This window comes from Gobius niger, assembly GCF_951799975.1.
Source record: "Gobius niger genome assembly, chromosome: 22".
NCBI classification, from domain to species: Eukaryota; Metazoa; Chordata; class Actinopteri; order Gobiiformes; family Gobiidae; genus Gobius; species Gobius niger.
Window position 1 is genome coordinate 2,650,489 of NC_136873.1, and position 13,681 is coordinate 2,664,169.

At 42.0% G+C, this 13,681-nt stretch overlaps 3 protein-coding genes across 3 annotated transcripts in view; 2 read left to right on the forward strand and 1 right to left on the reverse strand.

The window, feature by feature from the left end:
• The window catches only part of LOC306981545 (uncharacterized protein), a gene marked incomplete at its 5' end in the record, with an annotated part of 361,177 nt that overhangs the window by 238,544 nt on the left and 108,952 nt on the right, over window positions 1-13,681 (reverse strand). The window lies entirely within an intron of this gene.
• LOC306981475 (uncharacterized protein) overlaps window positions 1-13,681 on the forward strand; it is a gene marked incomplete at its 5' end in the record, with an annotated part of 87,212 nt that overhangs the window by 71,569 nt on the left and 1,962 nt on the right. The window contains 4 exons of the mRNA XM_079581083.1: window positions 860-1,144; window positions 1,209-1,505; window positions 6,282-6,566; window positions 6,631-6,924. Of these exons, the coding sequence (XP_079437209.1) occupies window positions 860-1,144; window positions 1,209-1,505; window positions 6,282-6,566; window positions 6,631-6,924 (1,161 nt within the window). The remainder of the gene's footprint in view (window positions 1-859; window positions 1,145-1,208; window positions 1,506-6,281; window positions 6,567-6,630; window positions 6,925-13,681) is intronic.
• On the forward strand, window positions 11,623-12,383 carry LOC306981476 (CD5 antigen-like; the record flags this gene model as incomplete). The annotated part of the gene is made up of 3 exons (XM_079581084.1): window positions 11,623-11,950; window positions 12,015-12,244; window positions 12,351-12,383. 3 exons carry the CDS (start codon window positions 11,623-11,625, stop codon window positions 12,381-12,383), a joined length of 591 nt encoding a protein of 196 aa, XP_079437210.1.

Here is a 13,681-nt window from a genome sequence, read left to right on the forward strand (position 1 = left end):
GGCGTGTCGCAAAGGGTCAGAGGTTCTTAAAGAGACAGAGGCCTATTTCAAGTCATTTGCAACCGCCATTTTGAAAGAGCAATTTTATACAAGGCAGTTATTCTAATTTACTGCATTTACAGACCAACAGAAGGTTTGGTCATCATTGTAGTGTGATATAGACTGGTGCTATGTGGCTGAAAAAAGCAGAATACCCCCTCTTTAAAGGCAACTTTTCTAAATCACTGGTTTGAGTTTTAAATTTGAGACGTGGATTCTAAAGGAAGAACACGAGGCAGCGCGATGTGAAGAGGTGAAGAGTGTGAAGGCTGCGAGTCCTGAAGCGCCTCAGTCGACCTCGTTTAAAAAGAGACGCCCTCTCGCTATGTGGTCACTGAGGTCAAAAATGACCTCGATATCGTCGCTATAGCAACAGTGTGGACGGAGACGCTTTGAATCAGTTAAAATGTCAAAGTAAAGAGTTTTCCAATAGTTTTTAGTTAAAGGTAAAGTAATAGTTTATTTTCCACTGACGGCGACGCTCAGACCCACATCTGTGACCTCATGTGTGTGACCTCATGTGTGTGACCTCATGTGTGTGACCTCATGTGTGTGACCTCATGTGTGTGACCTCATGTGTGTGACCTCAGACTGTGACCTCATGTGTGTGACCTCAGACTGTGACCTCAGACTGTGACCTCATGTGTGACCTCAGACTGTGACCTCATGTGTGTGACCTCATGTGTGACCTCATATGTGACCTCAGACTGTGACCTCATGTGTGTGACCTCAGACTGTGACCTCATGTGTGTGACCTCATGTGTGTGACCTCATGTGTGTGACCTCTGACCTCATGTGTGTGACCTCATGTGTCCCTCAGACTCGGTGCGGCTGGTCGGGGGGCGGAGCCTGTGTTCAGGATCTCTGCAGATCCAGGACCAGTCCTTGGGCCAGTCCTGGGCCGGGGTCTGTGAGGGGGCCTTGGACCGTCGCGGGGCAGAGGTGCTGTGCAGGGAGCTGGGCTGTGGGGCTCCTCTCCTCCAGGGGGCGCTCTCTCCTCTGGGGCAGACGTTCCACTGTGAGGGCCCTGAGTCTAAGCTGATGGACTGTAACCGGACCAGGACCGGCCCAGAGACCTGCCCCACTCTCAACCTCACCTGCAAAGGTAAAGGGGCGGGGCCAGGGGCGGGGCCTGTAGAGGGGCGGGGCTCACCTGTGTTTGTGTGCAGAGCCGCTGAGGCTGGAGGGAGGAGCCAGTCGCTGTGAGGGGACGGTGGAGGCGGAGCTCAGAGGAGAGTGGAGACCAGTGGTGACCTATGGCCCCTACTGGGACCTGGAGTCTGCGGCCGCCGTGTGTCGAGACCTGGACTGTGGCTCTGCTGTTTCTACAGAAGTGAGAAGAGGGTCTGACAGTAAAGTGTGGACGGTCAACACTGACTGTGTGAAGAAGAAGAAGAACTCTGCTGTGAGAGAATGTCTCTACGGTGATGACTCAGATTCTTCTCGCCTCTTCGTGGTTTGTTCAGGTTGGTTTAAATCCTGAGTTTCTTCTTCTCACAATCTCTGCTCAGAGTCGGTTCATTGATTGACTGCGGAATTCTTCCTCAGTCAATTATTGGTTTTCATGTTCTTTATTGATTGACTGCGGAATTCTTCCGCAGTCAATTATTGGTTTTCATGTTCTTTATTATTATTCCTCTTCCATCTTTTTCCCGATTTTCTAGAGCTTTCAGCACCTTCATGCTTTGTGCAATTTATGCAAGTTATGCATCAAAACGTTCCGCATGTTGAGGAGAAGGGTGCTATTACTTTTGGGACTTCTGCAACTTACGGTTTTTCCGCAATCGGCCGAAATGTCGGAGATTTTTCCCATTGACTTATAATGGGGCTGCCGCAAATCCATGCTTTTCTGCACTTTTTTCTGCATTTTATGCAATTTCTGCACTTTGTGCATGTTCAGCTTATGCAACTTGTGGGTTTTGAGAAAAAATTGGCCTTCTGCAGATTTCCAGTTTTTTTATACGGGAGTTTGAAATTTTTGCATTGTTGTGTATGTGGACCTGTCGCATTGGTGTGTATGGGGGAATCCAGCCAATGGGGAGACTCCAGGCCTTTCAGCCATTTGTGCAGCTTCTGCCAATCAAGCACTGAGGCCATTTCAACAGTTTGACCAGTTTATGGAATTTAAAAAGTTTATGCATTTTACATAATTTATGCTAATTATCCCATTCATGCATTTTACCACTTTTTGCAGTTTATACAGTTTATGCAACATGACATTTTATGCATTTTACCAGTTTATGCAAATTTGATTATGCAATTTGAAGAGTTTATGCAATTTCTGCATTCGCTTCCCGCATTTCCGCAGTCAATCGCAATGGCGCAGCCATTGCATTTCTAGTTATTATTCCTCTTCCATCTTTTTCCCGATTTTCTAGAACTTTCAGCACCTTCATGCTTTGTGCAATTTATGCAAGTTATGCATCAAAACGTTCCGCATGTTGAGGAGAAGGGTGCTATTACTTTTGGGACTTCTGCAACTTACGTTTTTTCTGCAATCGGCCGAAATGTCGGAGATTTTTCCCATTGACTTATAATGGGGCTGCCGCAAATCCATGCTTTTCTGCACTTTTTTCTGCATTTTATGCAATTTCTGCACTTTGTGCATGTTCAGCTTCTGAAACTTGTGGGTTTTGAGAAAAAAATGGCCTTCTGCAGTTTTCCAGTTTTTTTATACGAGAGTTTGAAATTTTTGCATTGGTGTGTATGTGGACCTGTCGCATTAGTGTGTATGGGGGAATCCAGCCAATGGGGAGACTCCAGGCCTTTCAGCCATTTGTGCAGCTTCTGCCAATCAAGCACTTTCAACAGTTTGACCAGTTTATGGAATATAAAAGTTTATGCAACATTAATCATTTATGCAAAGTAACCACTTTATGGGATTTAACCAGTTAAAGCATTTTAAAGCGTTTATGCAACTTAAGAGTTTATGCCATTTAGGATTTATGAATTTTAAAGAGTTTATGCAATTTACATAATTTATGCAAATTAACCCATTCATGCATTTTATCACTATGCAGTTTATACAGTTTATGCAACATGACATTGTATGCATTTTACCAGTTTCTGCAAATTAGATTATGCAAATTAAGCAATTTATGCAATTTGAACAGTTTATGCAATTTCTGCATTCGCTTCCCGCAATTCCGCAGTCAATCGCAATGACGCAGCCATTGCATTTCTAGTTGATTGACTGCGGAATTCTTCCGCAGTCAATTATTGGTTTTCATGTTCTTTATTGATTGACTGCGGAATTCTTCCGCAGTCAATTATTGGTTTTCATGTTCTTTATTATTATTCCTCTTCCATCTTTTTCCCGATTTTCTAGAGCTTTCAGCACCTTCATGCTTTGTGCAATTTATGCAAGTTATGCATCAAAACGTTCCGCATGTTTAGGAGAAGGGTGCTATTACTTTTGGGACTTCTGCAACTTACGTTTTTTCCGCAATCGGCCAAAATGTCGGAGATTTTTCCCATTGACTTATAATGGGGCTGCCGCAAATCCATGCTTTTCTGCACTTTTTTCTGCATTTTCTGCAATTTCTGCAATTTGTGCATGTTCAGCTTATGTAACTTGTGGGTTTTGAGAAAAAAATGGCCTTCTGCAGATTTCCAGTTTTTTTATACGGGAGTTTGAAATTTTTGCATTAGTGTGTATGGGGGAATCCAGCCAATGGGGAGACTCCAGGACTTTCAGCCATTTGTGCAGCTTCTGCCAATCAAGCACTGAGGCCATTTCAACAGTTTAACCAGTTTATGGAATATAAAAGTGTATGCAATATTAATAATTTATGCAAATTAACCACTTTATGGGATTTAAACAGTTTATGCAACTTAAGAGTTTATGCCATTTAGGATTTATGCATTTTAAAGCGTTTATGCAATTTACATAATTTATGCAAATTAACCCATTCATGCATTTTACCACTTTATGCAGTTTATACAGTTTATGCAACATGACATTTTATGCATTATACCGGTTTATGCAAAATAGATTATGCTAATTACCACTTTATGGAATTTAAACAGTTTATGCATTTTAAAGCACTATTATGCAACTTAATAGGGATTTTCGCATAAAACCAATTTATGCAATTTATGCATTTGCTTCCCGCAATTCCGCAGTCAATCGCAATGGCGCAGCCATTGCATTTCTAGTTATTATTCCTCTTCCATCTTTTTCCCGATTTTCTCCAGCTTTCAGCACCTTCATGCTTTGTGCAATTTATGCAAGTTATGCATCAAAACGTTCCGCATGTTGAGGAGAAGGGTGCTATTACTTTTGGGACTTCTGCAATTTACGTTTTTTCCGCAATCGGCCAAAATGTCGGAGATTTTTCCCATTGACTTATAATAGGGCTGCCGCAAATCCATGCTTTTCTGCACTTTTTTCTGCATTTTATGCAATTTCTGCACTTTGTGCATGTTCAGCTTATGCAACTTGTGGGTTTTGAGAAAAAATTGGCCTTCTGCAGTTTTCCAGTTTTTTTATACGAGAGTTTGAAATTTTTGCATTGGTGTGTATGTGCAAATCCAGCCAATGGGGAGACTCCGCCTTTCAGCCATTTGTGCAGCTTCTGCCAATCAAGCACTGAGGCCATTTCAACAGTTTGACCAGTTTATGGAATTTAAAAAGTTTATGCAATATTAACAATTTATGCAAATTACCACTTTATGCATTTTAAACCGTTTATGCAACTTAAGAGTTTATGCCATTTAGGACTTATGCAAATTAACCCATTCATGCATTTTACCACTTTATGCAGTTTATACAGTTTATGCAACATGACATTTTATGATTTTACCAGTTTATGCAAATTAGATTATGCAAATTAAGCAATTTATGCAATTTGAACAGTTTATGTAATTTCTGCATTCGCTTCCCGCAATTCCGCAGTCAATCGCAATGGCGCAGCCATTGCATTTCTAGTTATTATTCCTCTTCCATCTTTTTCCCGATTTTCTAGAGCTTTCAGCACCTTCATGCTTTGTGCAATTTATGCAAGTTATGCATCAAAACGTTCCGCATGTTGAGGAGAAGGGTGCTATTACTTTTGGGACTTCTGCAACTTACGTTTTTTCTGCAATCGGCCGAAATGTCGGAGATTTTTCCCATTGACTTATAATGGGGCTGCCGCAAATCCATGCTTTTCTGCACTTTTTTCTGCATTTTCTGCAATTTCTGCACTTTGTGCATGTTCAGCTTATGCAACTTGTGGGTTTTGAGAAAAAAATGTCCTTCTGCAGTTTTCCAGTTTTTTTATACGGGTGTTTGAAATTTTTGCATTAGTGTGTATGTGCGAATCCAGCCAATGGGGAGACTCCAGGCCTGTTTGTGCAGCTTCTGCCAATCAAGCACTGAGGCCATTTCAACAGTTTGACCAGTTTATGGAATATAAAAGTGTATGCAATATTTATGCAAATTAGCCACTTTATGGAATTTAACCACTTTATGCATTTTAAACCGTTTATGCAACTTAAGAGTTTATGCCATTTAGGATTCATGAATTTTAAAGAGTTTATGCAATTTACATAATTTATGCAAATTAACCCATTCATGCATTTTACCACTTTATGCAGTTTATACAGTTTATGCAACATGACATTTTATGCATTTTACCAGTTTTTGCAAATTAGATCATGCAAATTAAGCAATTTATGCAATTTGAACAGTTTATGCAATTTCTGCATTCGCTTCCCGCAATTCCGCAGTCAATCGCAATGGCGATGTGGTGCTGCCCCCTAGAGGAGGACACAGATAATCCTCTGCTCCCATTGGCTAAGGCGGGGAGTACTCAGTTACTTTTAGTACTTTTATTTAACTGTTTCCACTAACTGTACGTCGATGATCACACAGTACTTTTACTTCTACAGTAGTTTATTTTGAAGTAACAGTACACATAAAAAACTAACTTAATCTTAAATTTACAACTTTACTTTCCTTCGGCTAAAGTTTATGGATTCATCTTTGGAAACAAAAAATTTCACATTATGTTTTGTTTTGTTTCATTAACATGAAACTGAAACATAAATCAGACTTTACTCCAACAGTTACTCGAGTATTTCACCAAGTACTTAATACCCTCAGACTGTGACCTCATGTGTGTGACCTCAGACTGTGACCTCATGTGTGTGACCTCAGACTGTGACCTCATGTGTGTGACCTCAGACTGTGACCTCATGTGTGTGACCTCATGTGTGTGACCTCATGTGTGTGACCTCTGACCTCATGTGTCCCTCAGACTCGGTGCGGCTGGTCGGGGGGCGGAGCCTGTGTTCAGGATCTCTGCAGATCCAGGACCAGTCCTTGGGCCAGTCCTGGGCCGGGGTCTGTGAGGGGGCCTTGGACCGTCGCGGGGCAGAGGTGCTGTGCAGGGAGCTGGGCTGTGGGGCTCCTCTCCTCCAGGGGGCGCTCTCTCCTCTGGGGCAGACGTTCCACTGTGAGGGCCCTGAGTCTAAGCTGATGGACTGTAACCGGACCAGGACCGGCCCAGAGACCTGCCCCACTCTCAACCTCACCTGCAAAGGTAAAGGGGCGGGGCCAGGGGCGGGGCCTGTAGAGGGGCGGGGCTCACCTGTGTTTGTGTGCAGAGCCGCTGAGGCTGGAGGGAGGAGCCAGTCGCTGTGAGGGGACGGTGGAGGCGGAGCTCAGAGGAGAGTGGAGACCAGTGGTGACCTCTGACCCCTGGGACCTGGAGTCTGCGGCCGCCGTGTGTCGAGACCTGGACTGTGGCTCTGCTGTTTCTACAGAAGTGAGAAGAGGGTCTGACAGTGAAGTGTGGACGGTCAACACTGACTGTGTGAAGAAGAAGAAGAACTCTGCTGTGAGAGAATGTCTCTACGGTGATGACTCAGATTCTTCTCGCCTCTTCGTGGTTTGTTCAGGTTGGTTTAAATCCTGAGTTTCTTCTTCTCACAATCTCTGCTCAGAGTCGGTTCATTGATTGACTGCGGAATTCTTCCTCAGTCAATTATTGGTTTTCATGTTCTTTATTATTATTCCTCTTCCATCTTTTTCCCGATTTTCTAGAGCTTTCAGCACCTTCATGCTTTGTGCAATTTATGCAAGTTATGCATCAAAATGTTCCGCATGTTGAGGAGAAGGGTGCTATTACTTTTGGGACTTCTGCAACTTACGTTTTTTCCGCAATCGGCCAAAATGTCGGAGATTTTTCCCATTGACTTATAATGGGGCTGCCGCAAATCCATGCTTTTCTGCACTTTTTTCTGCATTTTCTGCAATTTCTGCACTTTGTGCATGTTCAGCTTCTGAAACTTGTGGGTTTTGAGAAAAAAATGGCCTTCTGCAGTTTTCCAGTTTTTTTATACGAGAGTTTGAAATTTTTGCATTGGTGTGTATGTGGACCTGTCGCATTAGTGTGTATGGGGGAATCCAGCCAATGGGGAGACTCCAGGCCTTTCAGCCATTTGTGCAGCTTCTGCCAATCAAGCACTTTCAACAGTTTGACCAGTTTATGGAATATAAAAGTTTATGCAACATTAATCATTTATGCAAAGTAACCACTTTATGGGATTTAACCAGTTAAAGCATTTTAAAGCGTTTATGCAACTTAAGAGTTTATGCCATTTAGGATTTATGAATTTTAAAGAGTTTATGCAATTTACATAATTTATGCAAATTAACCCATTCATGCATTTTATCACTATGCAGTTTATACAGTTTATGCAACATGACATTGTATGCATTTTACCAGTTTCTGCAAATTAGATTATGCAAATTAAGCAATTTATGCAATTTGAACAGTTTATGCAATTTCTGCATTCGCTTCCTGCAATTCCGCAGTCAATCGCAATGACGCAGCCATTGCATTTCTAGTTGATTGACTGCGGAATTCTTCCGCAGTCAATTATTGGTTTTCATGTTCTTTATTGATTGACTGCGGAATTCTTCCGCAGTCAATTATTGGTTTTCATGTTCTTTATTATTATTCCTCTTCCATCTTTTTCCCGATTTTCTAGAGCTTTCAGCACCTTCATGCTTTGTGCAATTTATGCAAGTTATGCATCAAAACGTTCCGCATGTTTAGGAGAAGGGTGCTATTACTTTTGGGACTTCTGCAACTTACGTTTTTTCCGCAATCGGCCAAAATGTCGGAGATTTTTCCCATTGACTTATAATGGGGCTGCCGCAAATCCATGCTTTTCTGCACTTTTTTCTGCATTTTCTGCAATTTCTGCAATTTGTGCATGTTCAGCTTATGTAACTTGTGGGTTTTGAGAAAAAAATGGCCTTCTGCAGATTTCCAGTTTTTTTATACGGGAGTTTGAAATTTTTGCATTAGTGTGTATGGGGGAATCCAGCCAATGGGGAGACTCCAGGACTTTCAGCCATTTGTGCAGCTTCTGCCAATCAAGCACTGAGGCCATTTCAACAGTTTAACCAGTTTATGGAATATAAAAGTTTATGCAATATTAATAATTTATGCAAATTAACCACTTTATGGGATTTAAACAGTTTATGCAACTTAAGAGTTTATGCCATTTAGGATTTATGCATTTTAAAGCGTTTATGCAATTTACATAATTTATGCAAATTAACCCATTCATGCATTTTACCACTTTATGCAGTTTATACAGTTTATGCAACATGACATTTTATGCATTATACCGGTTTATGCAAAATAGATTATGCTAATTACCACTTTATGGAATTTAAACAGTTTATGCATTTTAAAGCACTATTATGCAACTTAATAGGGATTTTCGCATAAAACCAATTTATGCAATTTCTGCATTCGCTTCCCGCAATTCCGCAGTCAATCGCAATGGCGCAGCCATTGCATTTCTAGTTATTATTCCTCTTCCATCTTTTTCCCGATTTTCTCCAGCTTTCAGCACCTTCATGCTTTGTGCAATTTATGCAAGTTATGCATCAAAACGTTCCGCATGTTGAGGAGAAGGGTGCTATTACTTTTGGGACTTCTGCAATTTACGTTTTTTCCGCAATCGGCCAAAATGTCGGAGATTTTTCCCATTGACTTATAATAGGGCTGCCGCAAATCCATGCTTTTCTGCACTTTTTTCTGCATTTTATGCAATTTCTGCACTTTGTGCATGTTCAGCTTATGCAACTTGTGGGTTTTGAGAAAAAATTGGCCTTCTGCAGTTTTCCAGTTTTTTTATACGAGAGTTTGAAATTTTTGCATTGGTGTGTATGTGCAAATCCAGCCAATGGGGAGACTCCGCCTTTCAGCCATTTGTGCAGCTTCTGCCAATCAAGCACTGAGGCCATTTCAACAGTTTGACCAGTTTATGGAATTTAAAAAGTTTATGCAATATTAACAATTTATGCAAATTACCACTTTATGCATTTTAAACCGTTTATGCAACTTAAGAGTTTATGCCATTTAGGACTTATGCAAATTAACCCATTCATGCATTTTACCACTTTATGCAGTTTATACAGTTTATGCAACATGACATTTTATGATTTTACCAGTTTATGCAAATTAGATTATGCAAATTAAGCAATTTATGCAATTTGAACAGTTTATGTAATTTCTGCATTCGCTTCCCGCAATTCCGCAGTCAATCGCAATGGCGCAGCCATTGCATTTCTAGTTATTATTCCTCTTCCATCTTTTTCCCGATTTTCTAGAGCTTTCAGCACCTTCATGCTTTGTGCAATTTATGCAAGTTATGCATCAAAACGTTCCGCATGTTGAGGAGAAGGGTGCTATTACTTTTGGGACTTCTGCAACTTACGTTTTTTCTGCAATCGGCCGAAATGTCGGAGATTTTTCCCATTGACTTATAATGGGGCTGCCGCAAATCCATGCTTTTCTGCACTTTTTTCTGCATTTTCTGCAATTTCTGCACTATGTGCATGTTCAGCTTATGCAACTTGTGGGTTTTGAGAAAAAAATGTCCTTCTGCAGTTTTCCAGTTTTTTTATACGGGTGTTTGAAATTTTTGCATTAGTGTGTATGTGCGAATCCAGCCAATGGGGAGACTCCAGGCCTGTTTGTGCAGCTTCTGCCAATCAAGCACTGAGGCCATTTCAACAGTTTGACCAGTTTATGGAATATAAAAGTGTATGCAATATTTATGCAAATTAGCCACTTTATGGAATTTAACCACTTTATGCATTTTAAACCGTTTATGCAACTTAAGAGTTTATGCCATTTAGGATTCATGAATTTTAAAGAGTTTATGCAATTTACATAATTTATGCAAATTAACCCATTCATGCATTTTACCACTTTATGCAGTTTATACAGTTTATGCAACATGACATTTTATGCATTTTACCAGTTTTTGCTAATTAGATCATGCAAATTAAGCAATTTATGCAATTTGAACAGTTTATGCAATTTCTGCATTCGCTTCCCGCAATTCCGCAGTCAATCGCAATGGCGATGTGGTGCTGCCCCCTAGAGGAGGACACAGATAATCCTCTGCTCCCATTGGCTAAGGCGGGGAGTACTCAGTTACTTTTAGTACTTTTATTTAACTGTTTCCACTAACTGTACGTCGATGATCACACAGTACTTTTACTTCTACAGTAGTTTATTTTGAAGTAACAGTACACACAAAAAACTAACTTAATCTTAAATTTACAACTTTACTTTCCTTCGGCTAAAGTTTATGGATTCATCTTTGGAAACAAAAAATTTCACATTATGTTTTGTTTTGTTTCATTAACATGAAACTGAAACATAAATCAGACTTTACTCCAACAGTTACTCGAGTATTTCACCAAGTACTTAATACCCTTACTGGAGTATCTGTCAGTACTTTTACTTTGTACTTTGAGTGAACTCATTTTGAAGCATCAGATTAAAGGTTTGAAATGAAGCCATTTGGATGATTTTATTTCATTTCATTAAAGGCGACTTTTCTAAATCACTGGTTTGAGTTTTAAATTTGAGACGTGGATTCTAAAGGAAGAACACGAGGCAGCGCGATGTGAAGAGGTGAAGAGTGTGAAGGCTGCGAGTCCTGAAGCGCCTCAGTCGACCTCGTTTAAAAAGAGACGCCCTCTGGCTATGAGGTCACTGAGGTCAAAAATGACCTCGATATCGTCGCTATAGCAACAGTGTGGACGGAGACTCTTTGAATCAGTTAAAATGTCAAAGTGAAGAGTTTTCCAATAGTTTTTAGTTAAAGGTAAAATAATAGTTTATTTTCCACTGACGGCGACGCTCAGACCCACATCTGTGACCTCATGTGTGACCTCATGTGTGTGACCTCATGTGTGTGACCTCATGTGTGTGACCTCATGTGTGACCTCATGTGTGACCTCAGACTGTGACCTCATGTGTGTGACCTCATGTGTGTGACCTCATGTGTGTGACCTCAGACTGTGACCTCATGTGTGACCTCATGTGTGACCTCATGTGTGTGACCTCAGACTGTGACCTCAGACTGTGACCTCATGTGTGTGACCTCAGACTGTGACCTCATGTGTGTGACCTCATGTGTGTGACCTCATGTGTGTGACCTCATGTGTGTGACCTCATGTGTGTGACCTCATGTGTGTGACCTCATGTGTGTGACCTCTGACCTCATGTGTGTGACCTCATGTGTGACCTCATACTGTGACCTCATGTGTGTGACCTCATGTGTGTGACCTCAGACTGTGACCTCATGTGTGTTCCCTCAGACTCGGTGCGGCTGGTCGGGGGGCGGAGCCTGTGTTCAGGATCTCTGCAGATCCAGGACCCGTCCTTGGGCCAGTCCTGGGCCGGGGTCTGTGAGGGGGCCTTGGACCGTCGCGGGGCAGAGGTGCTGTGCAGGGAGCTGGGCTGTGGGGCTCCTCTCCTCCAGGGGGCGCTCTCTCCTCTGGGGCAGACGTTCCACTGTGAGGGCCCTGAGTCTAAGCTGATGGACTGTAACCGGACCAGGACCGGCCCAGAGACCTGCCCCACTCTCAACCTCACCTGCAAAGGTAAAGGGGCGGGGCCAGGGGCGGGGCCTGTAGAGGGGCGGGGCTCACCTGTGTTTGTGTGCAGAGCCGCTGAGGCTGGAGGGAGGAGCCAGTCGCTGTGAGGGGACGGTGGAGGCGGAGCTCAGAGGAGAGTGGAGACCAGTGGTGACCTCTGACCCCTGGGACCTGGAGTCTGCGGCCGCCGTGTGTCGAGACCTGGACTGTGGCTCTGCTGTTTCTACACAAAAGAGAAGAGGGTCTGACAGTAAAGTGTGGTGGGTCAGAACTGACTGTGTGAGGAAGAAGAACTCTGCTGTGAGAGAATGTCTCTACGATGGTGTCCCACGTTCTTCTCGCGTCTTCGTGGTTTGTTCAGGTTGGTTTAAATCCTGAGTTTCTTCTTCTCACAATCTCTGCTCAGAGTCGGTTCATTGAATGTGGTGCTGCCCCCTAGAGGAGGACACAGATAATCCTCTGCTCCCATTGGCTAAGGTGGGGAGTACTCAGTTACTTTTAGTACTTTTATTTAACTGTTTCCACTAACTGTACGTCGATGATCACACAGTACTTTTACTTCTACAGTAGTTTATTTTCAAGTAACAGTACACACAAAAAACTAACTTAATCTTAAATTTACAACTTTACTTTCCTTCGGCTAAAGTTTATGGATTCATCTTTGGAAACAAAGAATTTCACATTAGGTTTTGTTTTGTCTCATTAACATGAAACTCGAGTATTTCACCAAGTACTTATGTACTTTTACTGGAGTAGCTGTTTGGGTCAGTACTTTTACCTTCTACTGTGAGTGAAATCATTTTAAAGTAGCCTGATGAATATTGTGGCTCCTGCCCATTGGTCAGTTTAGTCACATGACCTTTGTAAAATAATAAACCTATTATTTATGGTAAATAATGTGAGATTGCAGGATAAATGGAGCTCACAGACATGCAGACACATATATAGTGAGGAAGGTGAACGAGCGATGTGCAGGCAGAACACGTATGATTAATGAACTCAAACAATCCACTTTTTTACAGTGCATATGATGGACAACTATTAATTCAACACTAAACTTTTATTTTGTTTTAGAACTGTAGTTCTAATGGCTTCAGTGGACAGAGAGAGTAAATGTACACATTATTTGTACATAATGTGAAATTCCAAATCAGGTTCTGTTCATCAGAAGATGCTGTCTTCTGTTTGAATTATTATTATTAAATTATTATTAATAAATATTATTATTTATCAAAAAAGGATCAAATATTGTTACATTTTAGATTTTTAAATATGGATTTTAAACTTGTATTGACAATTTATCTAAATATAACCGTACTGCAGAAGATGCCACCCTATACCATACAAACTAAAATGGTATCAGCTTTTTCTGGCTACAGTGGGCGACTAAAAGCTTGGAGAGGTCAGTCCTCTCCTCACTGACCACACGGTCCACCTGGAGAGGTCAGCCCTCTCCTCACTGACCACACGGTCCACCTGGAGAGGACAGCCCTCTCCTCACTGACCACACGGTCCACCTGGAGAGGTCAGTCCTCTCCTCACTGACCACACGGTCCACCTGGAGAGGTCAGCCCTCTCCTCAATGACCACACTGTCCACCTGGAGAGGTCAGCCCTCTCCTCAATGACCACAACCGCACATCAAACGATCGCAGAGCGCGCACACCAGCCCGGTGAATTTAGCCTCACAGTAAATGTAGCTATGTTAGCTTCATAGGTTAGCTTCTAGATGCTCTCA